At 42.9% G+C, this 17,279-nt stretch overlaps 1 protein-coding gene across 2 annotated transcripts in view; it reads right to left on the reverse strand.

Moving 5' to 3' along the window:
• Positions 1-17,279, reverse strand: part of ITGA9 (integrin subunit alpha 9) — a 228,945-nt gene that overhangs the window by 169,614 nt on the left and 42,052 nt on the right. For both annotated transcript variants that reach the window (XM_074881876.1, XM_074881788.1), the window contains exons 14-15: positions 14,246-14,400; positions 7,305-7,465 (exon numbers count right to left, since the gene is read on the reverse strand). In XM_074881876.1, coding sequence (XP_074737977.1) covers positions 7,305-7,465; positions 14,246-14,400 — 316 coding nt within the window. The remainder of the gene's footprint in view (positions 1-7,304; positions 7,466-14,245; positions 14,401-17,279) is intronic.

Here is a 17,279-nt window from a genome sequence, read left to right on the forward strand (position 1 = left end):
CCTGAGAAAACAAGCTCTTTGGTTAACCAGGAGTGCCAGAGAAAGCAAAAATATTCCTATCCATCATTACCTGCCTTCTGAAATGACTTTTCCTAGCACGAAGTGCAGCACCTCTTTTATCTGTTTGGCCATTCACTTCCTAAAAGTGCCATCACCAGGAAATGCAATGACTCCTCTCAGACAAAAGCCCCATAGACAGCATCTCCAAACTGGTATCCTCCTCCCTAAAAGAGCCATGCTAAATCTGCCTGTTCTGAGTCTCCAAAAGGTTTAATCTGCAAATGAAATCTCTTTCTGAGGAACTACAGTATCAGACAGAAACACCTCAGTGGGCAGACAGTAAAGCCAGGCATATGCCTGCTAACGAATGTCTAAGAGCAGCAGTGAAGTGTCATGCTTCATTAAGCATGCAATAAAAGTAATTCTCAATTCTGTTAAAACTTAAAAAATATGTATTTGAGAGACTACTTGAAAAATAAGTCATATTTATTTCCCATTATAGAATATATCGAAGGGACAAATTTATCAGATAGCTCAAGATTTAGATCCCTTTAGGCTTTAACAGGGAACACTACAGTTTAAAAACGACAGGTAAAAAGAAATACAAGGCAGGCAAAGCAGAATTTCAGCAGTCACTGTGCTGTAAGTCTACTGACTGAGCCTCATTCAGGATGATATTTATTTCATTTGGGGAGCATGAAGTCTCTCTACTTGGATTCATGAATGTGATTGACCAGACACTTTGTCTGACAGCAGCTCTACCAGAGCAACCAAGTTTCTGCCTGGGCCACAAACACCATACCTGGCTTTTTTCATACATGCCAGCAAAAGTCCAAGAGCAACAGTGAACTAAAGTAAAATTAGTTACCTTGCTAAAACTTGAAACGGGATGGGGCTTTTTTGTTTCATTGCTTTTATAATGGACAAGCTTCGTACAGAGCAGAAAATACTCAAAGACACTCTCCAACTGGAAAGGAGGAGACATTTGCCACCCAGCTATATCATCTGTCAGTGTGAGGAGGAAAAAAAAAAAAGAAGTGATTTCTTTAAAAACCTGGGAAGATGGGCAGAGGAAGGCATGTGGACAAAACCTCTGTCTTCAGCTCACAGCTGAAAACCTCCCGCTGGTCTCCGGACACAAGACCCTTTGGGCTACTGAACAGCCCTACTAGCTACACTGCACAGTAAAAAGCCCCCAAACAGTTAATAGCACAGTATCTGCTACAATTTCCTCTCCCATGCACCTGCACTACCAGCCCTAACAGATCGTACAGCACTTAACTACTTGCAGCATGGGTCCCCCCGAAAGGATGCTCGTGTCAGGCATATTTGGCAATTTCATTTTGGCCACCTTGTGCAGGACAGTTTCAAACCTGAGTATAAGCACACCCTCGAAAAATAATCTTGCTCTCCATGAGCCTTGCAAAAACCTTTGGAAAAGTCAAAGACAACTCCATGGTCGTTAACAGTATCTAAATCTTGACACAGATAATGCTCAGCTCAGAGATGTCAGTCTTCCCACCAACTCCTAATACTCTTTCTGGTACGTCTAAATCCCTGTACTTAAGAGGCAATGAAAAGGAACCCAGAGTCATGCAGCTAACAACTGTTCTTCCCTTGCCCATATGAACTACTCAGGAAAAAATGCAGCTTCTCCTCTCCCTGGCTTATTTTTCAAGGTGAGACATTGGCTCTACGCAGTGCTGGCCAGAGCATATCCAAAAAGAGAGGGTTGATCAGTTTGCAGAGTAAGGCAACAGAAAACACTATATTTATTTTGCCAGGTTTATATTTATGTTGCTCTGCTGGAGGGGAGACAGGCTTTGCTAATAGATTACTAGCACACTTTGCGCAGTTTTGGAAAACAGAATTGTTCCGAAAGCATGCTTCTGTAAATAAACCCCTGTGCTTCATGATCACCCCACCTATCCCACAGCCCTTTAACGCTGAACATATGCTATGACTGCATCTGGCTCAGCCTGACAGTTTCTCCAGTTGGCTCAGCAAAAGGGCAAAAAAAAAAGTTATAGAAAACAAAAAGGAACAAACCCAAAGATATCAACTCTGCTCTTGGTCTTAGCGCTGAATCTCACTGCAGTCATCATTCCTGGCAAAACTACACAGCAGCTTTCATCTCGCAGCGATGATAAACTTCCTGCTGCAGGCTGGAACAGGTCAGCGCTCCCTTTGTCTGCCCAGCGGTCCCAGCCCTGTGAAATCCTAGATAATCATGACTAAACTTTCATAGCTGTTGCTGCTGTGAAAGCAGTCTCTGCTTCAAGTGTTATCCCTTGACTTACTCCGACTTCTCTCCTTTCTCAGGGAGAGGTGTGCAGGACCAGCTGGGTCGCTACCGAGGGGAGTTGCACTTGCTAAGGGTCTGGGTTTCACTTCTTCCTCCACAAAGCAGTGGTTATCATTACATCCAACACACCATCCATCGCTCAGACCACCAGTGTCCCAGAAAAGGCCTCGCTAAAAGTGAACAACCAAGCTCTGCTGAACCTACCCTCCCCTCTAAAAGGCTCCGTGTTGACAGTATGGGAGAAACCAATCCCATTTAAAAAAAAAAAAAAATCCAAAACCAAACAAAAACCAAAAAACCAACCTTCAAAATAAGCTCTGAAGTGTCTCTGGCTGTATGTCTCTATCCTGTAACACCACCAGCCAAACCTCAACATAGAGATACTAATTCACAGGCAGAAAACTTTCAGAAGAAAGTACATCTTGCAAATGATCAAGGTGATAACATCGCTACATCACACGACTGAGACTAAATGCTTTGCTACCCACACTCTAGAAAAAAGCCAGATTACTGTGAATTAAGAATAAAAGATTTTAATACAGGCACCCCCCTCAGATGAGATCAAACAGCTACAGAGGGAGAAACAATCACAACCACAAAGAGTGACTAAAACTGGCGAGCACTAGAGATGAAGCTGTGTGAAATCAGCAGGCAGAGTATCTTTAGAGACCTGAGGTAACAGTGATGCATGGCAGACAAAGGCCAGAAACATACTTACGAAGAGGCAAGTTTTTGGCTACAGAATTCAGCAGTGAACAAAACACAGCTGTGCAATTTCTGTTGAAAAGGTAGCATTTTATTCCAAACCTGCCTGCACACAGCACGAGCTCCTCACCTACATGCCATTATGAAAAGCCTTTGGTATCACCACTCCTCTGTTGATTCTCAGCCCCATCCTCCCCATGAGCTACAGCCGGATCCATTAAGAGTTAATACGATGAGCAACATGAGACTGCTTAAAACAACCAGACAGTCACCAAGATAAAGATCTCTGGAAAATATAAATGCTGCGTCTGGTTTAATCATGTGCCAGGACTGCTGATGGTGTTTGAAGCTATTACAACGTTCACTCTGCACACAGGCAGCAGTGACTGGTAGCAACAGGCAGCCCAGCTGGCTGGCCCATGGTGGGGTGAGAAACCAGACAGTGCTTCTTTAATAAATGCAGGAATCGTACAAGGGGCTTTCACCATCATCACCATTACACCTTTGTGATAAATCAAGGAAGATGAGATCTGACCCCACATAAATCTGCAGGCACAGTGTGTTTTGCTGTCTACATCAAATTCTCTCGTCCTACCCACAGGTAGGTAAGTCTGTGGTAAATATTGGGGAGCCCACATAAACAGGGAACAACCAGTGCAGTTACTGGAAAGGGAAAACAGTGTTTCCTCAGAGTCCATACCCTGATCACAGCACATCTTAAACACACAGCTCAAGCATTCTGAGCACTATCAAATGAGTGCCGTTCCCAAGAAAAAAACTCTACGTTCCAGCCGCAGGCCCATATATTAAGGAGACACGTGTAAAGCCTTCAAACCCATCTATTTTTCTTCATCTTTTCTGTTTCTAGCCCCTTCTGCAACCTCCGCTTCTTCTCCTCTTAGTACATTACATCTTCTCACATATGTTTGCCATTCCTTCTCCCAAAACCCAAATCCCTTTTCTTAAACAACAACAAAAAAAAGCTCATCAGATTTAAACTTTTCCTTCATTTTCCCCCAGCAAAATTGACTGACAGTTACCATGAAATATATTTATCTGCTGTTAGTAGTCTTCTCACCACTGAAGGAGACAAGGTCTGTAGTGGCAGCACCACCATCTCCAGCCGGCCGGAGGAGGAACTGTCCAGCAGCGAAGCACCTCCTGAGAGACGGCGGGGATCAGCCACGCACTGACACAAGAAAACCAGCGATGCTCCTGAACGTCTCAATTAATAGTCACTTATACCAGCTGCCCATTTTCTACTGAATGTATCAGTCAAACCTCCAAAGGTTGTTTAAATTAAAACAAATACAGCTTTTGCAGATAAAACCTGAGGCACTGTATTGGAATTACTGTCCATGTATACTAAAAAATTACAGTTTCTTCACTAGAAATCATCAAACAGGTTCCAATGAAGAGGGGGGGAAAAAAAAGTCAGAAAACTGCATCTCTCCTCTACTTCACCATGCCCACTACAAAACCAAACTTGGATCATGCTGAAGTCCCAAAGCATTTCCAGTTCATTCTCTGTTCTCAACCAGAAAAACACGTTTCCTCATGAACTACCATAATTCCAGCAATGTAAGAGGTAGGTTACCAAATTACAGCTTAAAAGATCAAGTTCCAAGCTACATCTATCCTACAAGCCTTCTGAGATCCACTTATCTCAGTCACACAGTTATAAGGAAAGACAGACTTTAATACCCAAATTCAGTAGCAGCAATAAGAACAGTAGCTCCTGTCCTGAGAGGGAGCCACATATAGGAAAGGAGTCATGCTCAAAATGTTGACACATCAGTTGCAGAATGATTTAATGAGTCTCCCTGTCAGTTCATTTGCAGACTGCAACTTAGGGCTCAGTTTCACTGGGGTCTCTTGAGATTAAAATCTGTCAAAAGAAATTGCAGCAAGCTTGTATAGGTCTATTTTTTTCCACGACATTTCTCAGTCCTTCCATTTTATGCCTCCAGCATACTAGAACTACATGTTGGTAAGACAATGTCATCCAGCAAGGCCTGGCACAGGCTTTTGTTGAACTAAGGGAGCTCTGCTGTGTGCCATTTGGACTGGACACCTTGTTTACCTGGTAGGGTTTGTCAAGCTAGCACACGAAGTCACACACAAGTCCAAACAGTTTCTCTATCCTTGATCACAGGCAGCCCAGAACCGACATCCTCATATTGCCGTATAAACCTATTTGTCACCGGGGATTCAAACAAACAACAATAAAGTGACCAGATTAAGGATGCAACTGCAAACAATTCTATTATTTGCCATGAAGGAGAATTCATCAGGCATACAGTAAATAAAAGGAAAGAGGAAAGCCTAAGTGAAATACCCCATATATTTTAAGCCCACATCTTTTATCACCCATTCCATCACAAAACTATGCAATCAAGGAGATTTCCGGTTGGAGTTGGGGAAGTTTTTTTGTTTTTTAGGGGTTTTGTTTTTGTTTTACTAGCTGTTACTTAAGGATAGCCGTGAAAGATCATGACCCCACTTCCACTCCTCCAGAGTCTGCAGGACTCTTTGATGTTTTTAATGTCATGTAGCCTCGTGGATCATATCACCTCTCCCATGAAAGCTCAGGGATTATCTTTCCCCACTACTTTGCATTCTCCCTTACATGAACAAACGACACTTCCTGCTTTTCTTCCAACTGTGAAAAACAGCTGCTTATATCATACAGAAAGCCAGTAGCCTTGCTTGTTAACCAGCTGTTTTGCTTTAAGTTGTTGGTATTTTAAAACATGCTTAAACATTTCTCTTGCCTATAAAAATCAAATTTCCCAGGAATTTTCCAGAAAAATAGTTCTTACCTTGCATTCCCAACATCAGCTAGAAATACTACAATAAATTAAATAGTTTCCTAGGCATATGTAGCTCTTTAATGAATTCTGCATGATACCCAACTACAACAGGGCTAGTGTGAAAGAAATCATTATTGGGTTAAGATAGAAAGGCATATGGCTCCTTTTCATCCAAACTCAATACATGAAAGCCTAACCAGATGTGCTTATTTGAGAAAAAAACAGAATGAGTAAACTCACAGCCATATTTTCTAAGTAATGGTAATCTCATACGTCTGCATTTGCTTTAACGAGCTTTTCCACAACAGAGAGCAAAGGTTGTTTGAGAAACAAAAAACCATGGAAGATACCTAGTCTCTTCTCAGAGATCCACACAACAGCACAGCATTTCCTCCTTGGTGGTCCCCTTATTTATTTTATTTTCTCTCAACAGCCATGCACAAAATGTTGATAAAGTCAAAGGATGAATTTTATCTCCCGTTCTCACAGTTTTTAGGCATGAAGAAGCTTCCTGGAAAAGTTTATACATTGAGGGATGTCTGGACCTGCTGGATTCTCAAAACAAGACAGTGCCAAGTGATATCCATTGAATTTAGGTCATACTCATCTATGGGGACACGTCCTTCAGTAAGGAGGATATGCAGCTCACCACACAACCATACTTCCCACTAGACTGGTGATACAGATTAGTGCTTCTAAGACATAGGTGGTTTAAAAGATAAATCTCCTTCCTGTATAATTTTTAAATCCATTCTATAAATTTTTTCGCTGAGAAGAAGACTATTGCGCTTACTTTGCAAACAGAATGGCACCTGGTGACATTTCTTCAACAACAGCTGCCAAGCAAAGATAACTATAGTTCCAGCAGACCCTGGATAAAGATTATGTCACAGGAAGCCCAGACCCTTTCTATGTCACAGGATGTCTGGAAAGCACTCTCTGTATCCCTATGACCATGACATGTGTGAAATTAAGTTATCCCACTGCTATTTGGAAGCCCAGATGAAATCCAGGGTGCTCTTCAAACCCAATAGCCCAACTGCTTCAGGACAGACCCCATGTTATCCTGCCATTCCCATGCAGATTGCATCACCAGCCTCTTGTTCAGTCAGACCTTATATAAAACTAAAGCTGTTCCTCCAGCCAAAACAAAACTTTGCCTCCTTATTTTGAGTATAACAAGTGTAGCAACAAACCAAGCCAAAAGAAGAAAGAAATTCCCTGCAAATGCGCCTGATCAAAAGTAAATAAATACATATTCCAGGCACCAGGTCTTGAAGACCTGATGGTGCTCAGACTGACAAATCATGCCAAACAAGGAGTTCTGGGCTTCCACCAAAAAAAACCCTTCATCCACCCATCAGGAAAACAAAGAACATCTGAAGCCAAGCAGCACCACTTTAATTGGCTGGATATTAAAAAAAAAAACCACAGTGGAATTGCAGTGAGGCCAATGTAAGTAAGGACAAGAATGAACCGACCTTGACATACGCTAGGTAATGATCACACTTTTCCTGCATGTATGACAGCTGTAACTTCTCTGCAATCTGCCCCGCTGTCTCTCCAGAAGTCACAAAGTAAACTCTGGGTTGCTGGCTCTTTTCCTTCTTTGCCACATCAGCAGTCAAGTTATAATTCAAACCTGTTTTAAAAAGGAAGAAGGAAACAAAGGATGTCAGTGAACAATAGTTATTTTCTAGACACCTATCAATGGATTCTGTTGCCCCGGGGCACGTGTGCTTGAAGAAAGGTCAACCCTTGCAGGCTCTCAATCAATCACTGAGTTTCCTGTGGCTGCACAAAACCAAATCCAATTACTAATGTACTCCCAGGTTTCATGTTGCTACGTTCCCCAGCCCATCCTTTCCCATAGGAAATGATGTGTAAAAATACATCTAGACACGCACGCTTAAGAAAAAAGAAACAAGAGATGTTTAAACTATGTTGCTAACAGAAAAAGCACAAACACAACACGACAACAGCAGCAGCGTCAAACTTTGTTTTTCTTCTAGAACAGCACAAACCATGCAAATGTCAACCAGGATGTGGCACTTCCTAACAATCACTTCTGTTTTTTGCAGTCATCCTAGCATTTAGGCCTTAACTAGAGGTCGCTGCCTTGCACTCAGTATCCTCCCCTTTTAGATGTTAGACATCCCTGGCAGTTTATAGAAGACAAACCCAGGGACTCATGAGCTGTATCTCTGAATCCTGTTTCCTGCTGTTTTACAGAATAGGTAGTTTAACAAAATCTGTTGGTTCGTGACTGGATGTATCTGTGTCCAAAAGAAAACTTATTTGTTACCTGAAGTAGTTGCACAGTGATTGAACAAGCCAAGCTGACTATCCCTTTCCTTTCGGTAAATGCAAGAACAGGAGTAATAAAACTGCACAGAAGCACAAATCCTTGTTCTGCTGCTTTCTACAGACAAGGGTAACACAAGCTGTGAGGTCCTTTCACTCACCACAGACCACTGCCTGTATTGATTTCAGCTGTTATCAAGGCAATAACAGGACTACCATGAGATTGGCTCACTATAAATGGCTTAATTAGTTGATAATCTTTGTAAACAACAGCCAGCACCAGCTCTTGTGTTGATTACTTACATATCTAGAGTGCTTGCCAAATTAGTATTTTCATAGACTTTTTATAGACTTTTATTTATGTTTTCAGTACGAAATGATTGATGTCAGATAATATGCTCCCTATAAATGTAAACTATTTTTAAAGCCAGAATTTTATAAATAATCAATGTAAATGTAACACATTCCTGGACTGAGGTCTTCTATACCAAATTTCAGCAAGGGGCCTTTGCTGAGTTTTGGTGTGGTTTTATTTGGTTTTGTAGTGGTGGTTTTTTTTTTTTTTAATCAATGAAAATCCTAATCTCTTTAAATTAACACTGCTGCCAATGCTATCACTCCAATCCTTTCTCCACCAAAATTCCACTACTTTGAAGAATTTATTTAATGATATTGTAAAATTTGGTGCAAAAGTCTTTGTGAACATTTGTAATTCACGTAACTCAAACCGACCTCGCTTCCATGTGCGCTGTGTTGCATTCTGATGAAAAGCTCACTCACAAGTTCACTCAAAGCAACCAGAGACATACCCTAGACAGTAAGAAAAGCCACAGCTGAGGGACCAGCCTAACTACCATCACAGGGCTCCACCTGAATTTTTTTTGCTTGTTTTTGGCAGAATAACTTGCTTAGAAGGATAATGCCTTGAAAGTGCTTCAAACTCTGGTAAGTGCAGCACCAAAAACTCTTCACTGGAGTGGTGTTTGCTCAGTCCCGCTAAAGAACACCACCTAAACAGAAACACAGGGTTTAGCCTTTTTAAAATCCCAGGAGTCTCTTTCTGAACATGTTTTTATTTTTTAAAGTGTGTACATCCCACACCCATCCCCAGTTGTCTCCCTTCCGCTTCCAAGACCTCGCACGCACAAACGCATGCTGAGATCTGCACCGGCATCGCAAGAATAAAGACAAGAAAAGCCATTAGCAAACCCAGGCCCTGCGTAGGCAGAGGCAAAAAGCCTCACGGGGAGCCACAGCCCTCTTCAAAGGAGGATCACCAAAGGAAGGCAGGGCTGCAGAGCTTGCAGGGGCTCCTGGGGAGGCTCAGAGGCTCCCCGAAGGAAGCACGACACGGTCCTGACACTGAACAATTCCTCACTGCAGGCGTGGAGACGCATCCCAACGCGAGCCCTGTCCCAGGCCTCCAAGCAAAGCGATCCCAGCTACCGTCTCTCTGAAACGGCAGTGGATGTTTTCAATCAAGCAGCACAGTTCCCGTCCTCCCCCCTGCCTCCCCTTTATTTTGACAACTTGTTTCTATGTTATATCCAATGATGTCACATCAGTGGAAAAACTGAAATATCATGAGTAAGGTTTTTTTTTTTTTCCCCTCCCCAGCTTCACTGCTTCCAAAAAGCAACCAGAGTGTGGAGATAACTGGCCAAACTTAGCACTGCTGGTGGTGTAAATTCCTCCTGCTCACTCCAGTAGGAGATCAGGAAGAAAGTTTTCGCTAGCAAATTAACTCTTCCAGGCAATGCCTTCAATTATTTGTCCAGCAGCTTTAAGCACGTCTGGTTAGAAATGTCTCTCTGGGGATCTGCCCACCCAGCTTCACACAATCCAGATAAAACTCTGGTATGGCTTTGATAAGCTCAGATGAAAGGCTTGATTCTTCTAATGACTATTCCTTTTCCATAACTAAAGTTAAATGCTTAAAAGCTTTGATAAGCTCCCTCTGAGAAGTTTTGGTCATACTTGCAAGAGGACCATCAGCCAGCAGACCAGGCAAGTGACTCCAGCCAGTAACAGATGCACCAAGTAAAAGGTAGCAGGCATTTTATAATGGATTTTCATCCTAAGTGGCACATATGTACTCATGATGCAAGTTACCCCCTCACAGGGCTGAAGGCAGCTGTGAAGCAGAGAAGAGTGAGGAGGGATTGAAATCGGGCAGTGGTATCCCGTAAGCTAAAATGGGAACCACAGCTGGCTGTGCTAATTGGAGGGGTTACACACCCCAAGCTACCCAGCAAATCCCTTTGTCACCCACTCAGATGATGCTACAGCACACAAAAAGCTCAGCAGGAATAAGCACATCCGTAAGTGCTTGTTAAACTACTAGCTATAGTACTGATTCACAGCGGGGTAGGGGAGGCACCACATGGAGAAAATAAAGAACATACTAATAACAAAAAGCCATTGGAAGAGGAATGTGTTTCTTCATAATCTCTACCAGTAATTACAAGGAGAAAATGATTCATGAACTTTGTTTGCAGAGAAAATTTTTAAGTAACAAAAGTATTAAAAAAATTTGCCCTAGCAAATGACAACGTACATGGGATATTCCCGCCATCCTCTTCCAAAAAGCTTTCCTCTTCCTCTCACTTCAAATCCTGTCTCACAATTTTGTCCCTAGCTTCTAAGTAGGGAGCCATCCTCGCTGCTCCATACACTGAACAACACCACGTCCCTACAGCATCCCTGCTTCTGAGGCATTCAGAGGGTAGCACTGACTCCAGCCTGCATCCACACAGACTGGAAAAAGGAGAGACAGACAGAAACAATACTCCTGCACCAAACTACAGCAGGATACAGGTATGAAGAGGAGTGTCTACTTCCATCAGGTTTTGGATCAGGCATGTTTCTTCAGTCCTAGAAACACATTCAGAGTGAAATTATCAAAGAACCTGTTATCCCACACCAAATCTCACACCAGTATTTGGGACATGAGGACTACACTGGAAATGGATCAACACACAAGTGATGCACATCTGAAGTGAAGAGTACAGGAGAAACTCTGAAGCAGTTTCTAATGCATCTGCCTAACTCTAGTCAAATGCCCCAAACCCTTCATTTTCATAGCCACTAAAATTCACCTAATTCTCACGCTGGTACTATGATTATTGTAGAGGAAATTATCCAGACTGTAGGCACAAGTTTACTTCCACTCTCCTGCAGGGATGAATGCAGAAGCAGCGCCTGATGCACACAGATGCCAGCAGCCTGTTTTCTTGTCCTGGCCACCCAGAGGCACATGGTCTGAACAGGCTGAAGCCTGCTTCTCCAGGCTGGGAAGGGCCTTTCTCTCATCCCTGCCTTTCCTGCCGATACAGACCCCAGGGAAGACAAAGCAATGGCCCTTCAAGTGAGGGAGGAACAGCCTGAGTGAGATTCCGAGGTGAAAGAGTGAAAACTTAAAATGCCGTGTTTCTCACACATCCAAGACGCAGCAGAGGCTGTCTCTGTCGGTGGGCGTGCGACCAGACGCTCAGCGCTGCGGCAGAGCGAAGGGTCAGACAATGGCTGGCACACGGCGCAGAGCACATGCTTCACTTGGGCACTGCACTTTTTTCAGACAAAAACATTTCAGCAATAAATTCATACTTCTGAAGACTGTAGTCTGCAAACAGTATCCACAAAATGGATGGGAATTATACTGTCATTGGCAGTTATCAATAAACACAGATCCTCAGATAGCTGTTACATGGCCAGTAGTATTGCAACTACCACTAGAAGACAAAAAAAAAAAAAAAAAAGAGGAGGGTCGGGAAGGTTTCTATGCAAGTGTGAGATGAAGACAATTTTCCTTCACATGCCAGTTCACAAAATAACCACACTTTCAAATCAACACTGAAGACATACATTTGCCACAGAAGAATGCTGCCTGCACGTTCAGCTTGACTTTCTAAACATTGTGTAGCAGGTGACCAACTTCAGCTGCTCAAAAGCAAGAGCAACACCCAGTTTTTCACCAGTAAGCAGCAGCCTTGAGCGTCCACAGTGACAAGCCTGAGGGGAGCAGCATTTCTGGTGAGCGCTGTGTTCTGGCTGCCTGACTTAACAGACCACCACCAAAGATGAGACGATCCCAACACTTTTAGCCACAAAACTTTGACATGGCATTTTAACACCTCCATATGCCTTTCAGAGTCCAACCTGGACAACGACGTACTTACAGGGCTATTCTATTTTTTTCCCCACATTTAACCATGCAGGAGAGGAACCGTTGCAATATTTCCACGAATTGTTCCACCCTTTTTTTAGTTGATATTCTTCAACTGCAACATAATTAAAATGGCCCAACTGTTAGATTACAAACTGAAAGCTTATTTGAGCTATTTTATCCAAATCATATCCCCAAGGGGTTTTATACAGTCAGATAGTTCTGGCTGCAGTGATTTTAAGACAAATCACTTTGCTAGAAGCATTGTATAAAAGGACAATGGTTGGAAGTTTTATAATCATCTACTTAATAGTAAAAAAATTCCTTGTAATGAGATGGATGTTACTCGCCAAAGAAGATGCACATATGCTTTCACCACAATAAATCATCAGGAGTACAGTTCGTATGACAACACAGGGGAATTCAACTGGCTCTTGCAATACACGATGAACAGGAAGACATGTCTTTTGCAAAGAAGGGGAACAGATATTTAGATTGGGAAAAAAGGCAGCTCATTTAGCCACGGGTCTAGAGGTATGAAATCAAAGCAAAAGAAACATTTTAAACAGCACCCCCAGGAACATAAGAAAACCTAGATATTCAGAAAATCTATTCAGTGATTTTTCAGAAAGGAATTAACACCCCTGGAGCATTCAGAGATAAGCATTTTCTTAACTGATAGAGTAGCAGACAGTACAAAAAATACTTTATCTAAGCATGTATTTGTCTGCTGAGAGTCATCATTTACAGGGAAGGAAAAAGTGTAAAAATAGAAACTGAAGTCTCAGTTGCACCAATATGTTAGAATACAGAGGAATCTTAAATTTAGTAATCCTACTTTTTTGAGCTGTTTAGGTGACAAAGTGACAAGCTGCAGAGAGCAACTTCAACAAGCAGCTTGTAGTTCTCACTCCACGTGACTGGCAGGAGAAGTAGCAAGAAGCCTTTTACTTCTCTGACTCATTTAAAATCCAAATACTGTGGCAGGCTCTGCATACTGGGATGCACAGATGCAACTCCCACCCTTCTTGATTAGCAACTGAGAAAGGCTAGGGCACAGAGCAGAAGGCACCGCTTCCCCCAGCTCCTCACCAGACCCACTGCAGAGATGCAGCACGCTGTGAGGCTGGGGTATCTTCCCTGAGCAGCACACTGGAAGTCCTCTGCTATTCCTAAAGTATGGCAAAGGTAAAACATCGTGGCTGAACTAAATAAACCCAGACCTTACAATATTTAGAAACGTCGTATCTATCCCATGGCACTTCAAACAATATCTAAGACTTGTAAGCACTGGGATGTAAAAGGCGTAATATTTCAATGCAGCCAAGATGTAAAGGCTTCCACAATTACACACCTTAGACAATTCCACTCACCCAAGAAACTCCATGTGTTTTACAGAGACTAACTAACCTGGTAGATAGTCTTGCCATCAGTAAAATACAGGTCTATTTATAATCATTTTACAGATAGGCAGACTGATGCACAGAAAAGGATTTGCTCATGTCTGGTAGGAATTCAGATTTCTAGTCCTCTGTTTCAAGAGCTCCTTGTAAACTTCCAAAAACTTAAGCTGGAGTAAATCACACCTGCTTTCTGATAACACCGATAGAGGATATGGATACAGAAACGTGTTCTCAAGAGGTAAACAGGGAATATGAACTTACAAAGCATCGATTGCTTCTGTGTTCTTTGTCCCTGCAGTAAGCCCAAGGACACATTTCCCTCCTTTCAGTGGGGAGGAAACTGTGCCAGTATTACATCAGCCTCATCAGAAGGTAAAACATGCCCAAGAAGCTTCTCAGGGAGCCTTCAACTTTCTGAAACTGTATAGCCCAGCTCACCTTGAAACAACTTATTTCACAGAGAAGCTCTGTTACTGACTCCAAATGGAGCCCTCGACCCCAGGCTGACCTGCTAGCGTGCCCCTGCCCAGCGCTGGCACAGGTCCCTTACCTATTTCTCCAGGAACACGCCTGCCCCTGAAGCGAAAGCATGCTGTGACATTGAGGCAGTTCACCGGCTGCAAGCCATCGTGGCACTGAGGAGCTGTGATATTGATGGAGGAGGGCAGGAAAATGGAGATGTCCATGGTAATGACAGGCCTGGATCTGGAGATCAACAGAGAAGTGGAACTGAGTGAGGGAAATTCTCAAAGGACAAAAGAGTAAATTTGGTAAATTGCACAATTTTAAGCAGACATGAAAAATAAGAGAGTGTATTTGAACTGTAAGATATATTAGCACTTGACCCAGCTGGCAAGGACTACCAATGACTGAATGAAAACCATAACGTCAGCTTGAAGTTCACTTCTCGGATACAGGCTGCAGCAGGCAGCTGGGGAAACTGATAATACATAATAAAAATCATCTCCAGCAAAAGTTGCATAAAGCCTTCCTGATGACTGAAGAGGATAACAAAATTAGCACAACGGCAACAAAGAACAACAAGCTGATGCAAGTGAGACTGTTTGCTAAGCAGCCTGGTTGGTCAGGAACAGGTAGGCAGAGACCTTAGGTTTCCAGAGGATGGTCTACAGTCAAATCTGTGACCTGAAAGTCAAGGAGGGAGCACAGGGGTAGGAGATGGATTCACCCATAATTTTTCTGACAGTATAAGAGGGGCAACAGACACCACATTCACGTTTTCTGGAGGAGGAAATGTTTGGCTAATTCCCTCCCAGCGAGTGGTAAGGATTGAATACTCTTTCCACGCTGCTGAACTCTGTATCACTGCACTGTAAGCTTTCTACCCTTGCAACTCCAGCACTGGGTTATTGCTACGACTACTGTCGGTTGAAGAAGACCTCAGCCAGAATTGCAGAGCAAGCCGAGTGCCATTTGGGGCCCAGGTGGGTCTCCTCTCTCACACAACACAGAAGCCCTGCCAGCTTGGTTGGGAAAAGCAGCCCAGAAACCCAGCCTCTCCTGAGCCATTCCCAGTGCAGGACTTCAGCCTAAAAATTCACCGAGTGTTATTCTTTGTGGTTTCAATTCTGTACATGTTCAACATGAACATGTTCTTCCAAAACCAACCCCAGTAGTAAAAAATACGTGCAGCAACCAGCAGAATCACTTCTAAGGTAGTCCCAGCACCTGTGCAAGGCCAGACCATGCAAGTAAACTACTTCAGGACTCTCACTCCAGAAGTCACTTAATTTAGAGGCAGGAGAAAGGGGGGAGAAGGGAGTGGGGACTGTGGTTACACCTAATTCATATCAACTGGAACAAGACACATCAATCTCTGAAACAGCTGCTCAGACTCTTTACCACAGCCTGAAATAACAGTTCAAGTTTGCATTCTGAGATGGAGGAGGAAGATAAATGATAAACCTAGAAATAAATATAATGGGGGGGGGGGGGTTGGGCAGAAAGGATGAAAAAGAGTGAGCTTCCTAGGATCATTTCACACCTTTGAAAAAAACTCTTTCCAAATGCTTGGGGAAACATAAAAGTATAAATGCTATAACTGATCTAGAAAAATATTTCTCCTAGAAAAAATTAAAATTCTCCAGCCATGATGCACTGTGTGATTTTTCCTTAACATTAGCTCACTTGGTTATTCACTGGGAAAAAAAAACAATGCATCTGTCAAATGGCCATACACACACGCGAGCAATACAACAACAAGATCCGCCCCAAGTCACTGCGGCTTCCACCAAAGCCTTTAATATCACTTGGCAAAACATTTGTTGGTTTTGGCCAAAGGACTTCACAAAGGCTTCTGGAGGGGTGAGGGGGGAAAAAAAGAAAGAGCTGATTTCTTTATCATAATCTGAATCTAAACAGCAAGAGGGACACGCTGTAAATTGGCAGGAGCAGCAATTAATTGGGCTGCCCACAAAGTCAGTTGGTAATGTGCTAATTTCCTCCGAAACACAGAAGCATGACTGAACGTGTGGACAGAGGTCACCACGCTGTTGCGATGCATGTTCTTTTAAACATCACAGCAAGCCTTCCAGATTGCCTTCCCCCCCCGCAAGTAACAACGCAGGAGAAAAATGCAGTTTTCTTTCTAGCAGTTTCGAAGATGTGGGGCTGCAAGATCCCATCTGGGGCCCAGCACACCTTTTCACAGAAGCAATCAGCTTCCTCTGCGTGCATGTTGAAGGAACAGAAAACTCTTCAGAAGGATTGACCACCTGCCACGCTAATCATCAGGAGCATTTCTTTCCCCTCTCCTTTTTCTTTTTGGTTTTGTTTAACTGATTCAAATGGAAACAGAGCCAGGTTTTTCCTGCCTTGAACAGGAAGCAGGCTGGCATCTCCGTTCTGCAGCTCCAGCATTTGTCTTGCCAGTCTCACCACATCCCTGCATCTTCCATTAAGATGCAGGAGTCTCTAGTGACTTCTACTTCTAATGACATCTAGGTATTGACAGGAGTTTTCTATTAAATATTAACAAGTGTAACAATGGAGCTACTGGCAAAATTCAAGCTTCCCGTTCTCTTCCCCAGGTCTGTGCATCTAAAGCCCCACTCCTCCTCTAACTCTCCACCTGCATAATTTGGTGAACCAAGCTGTCACACCTCTCTCCATCAGATGAAACAAGCAATTGCACTTAACTCTTAACTACACTTGAAACAGCAGCCCAAATCCTGCGTGCATTGAAAATGTCTCCTTATTTCATTTCCCTGAAGACTCCTATTTCATTCTGCGTCCCATTATAACTTGCAAAATTAGATCCTGGCAACCGTACACAGCTGGCTTTTTGCTCAACTGCATTCCCTCAAATCATAATTTATTTACTTTATGCAAATATAAGAATAATAGAAAAGCAACCTTTCTAAAGAGGCCCTGAGATGCAACACATTTCCTTCTGTTTTCTTCATAGCCTTAGGAGTCCTACTTATTGTCATCCCTCGCTATGCTGCTTAAATTAGATAGTGCATTCTTTGACACCATTCATGTCTAAGGTTCTGCTTAAAAAGTAATCCAGCTTGCTTCTTCTGACCACAATAAACTAGGGAGAAAATTGGAGTGGTGGAGGA

The sequence above is a fragment of the Strix uralensis genome, chromosome 1 (genome assembly GCF_047716275.1).
Source record: "Strix uralensis isolate ZFMK-TIS-50842 chromosome 1, bStrUra1, whole genome shotgun sequence".
NCBI lineage: Eukaryota > Metazoa > Chordata > Aves > Strigiformes > Strigidae > Strix > Strix uralensis.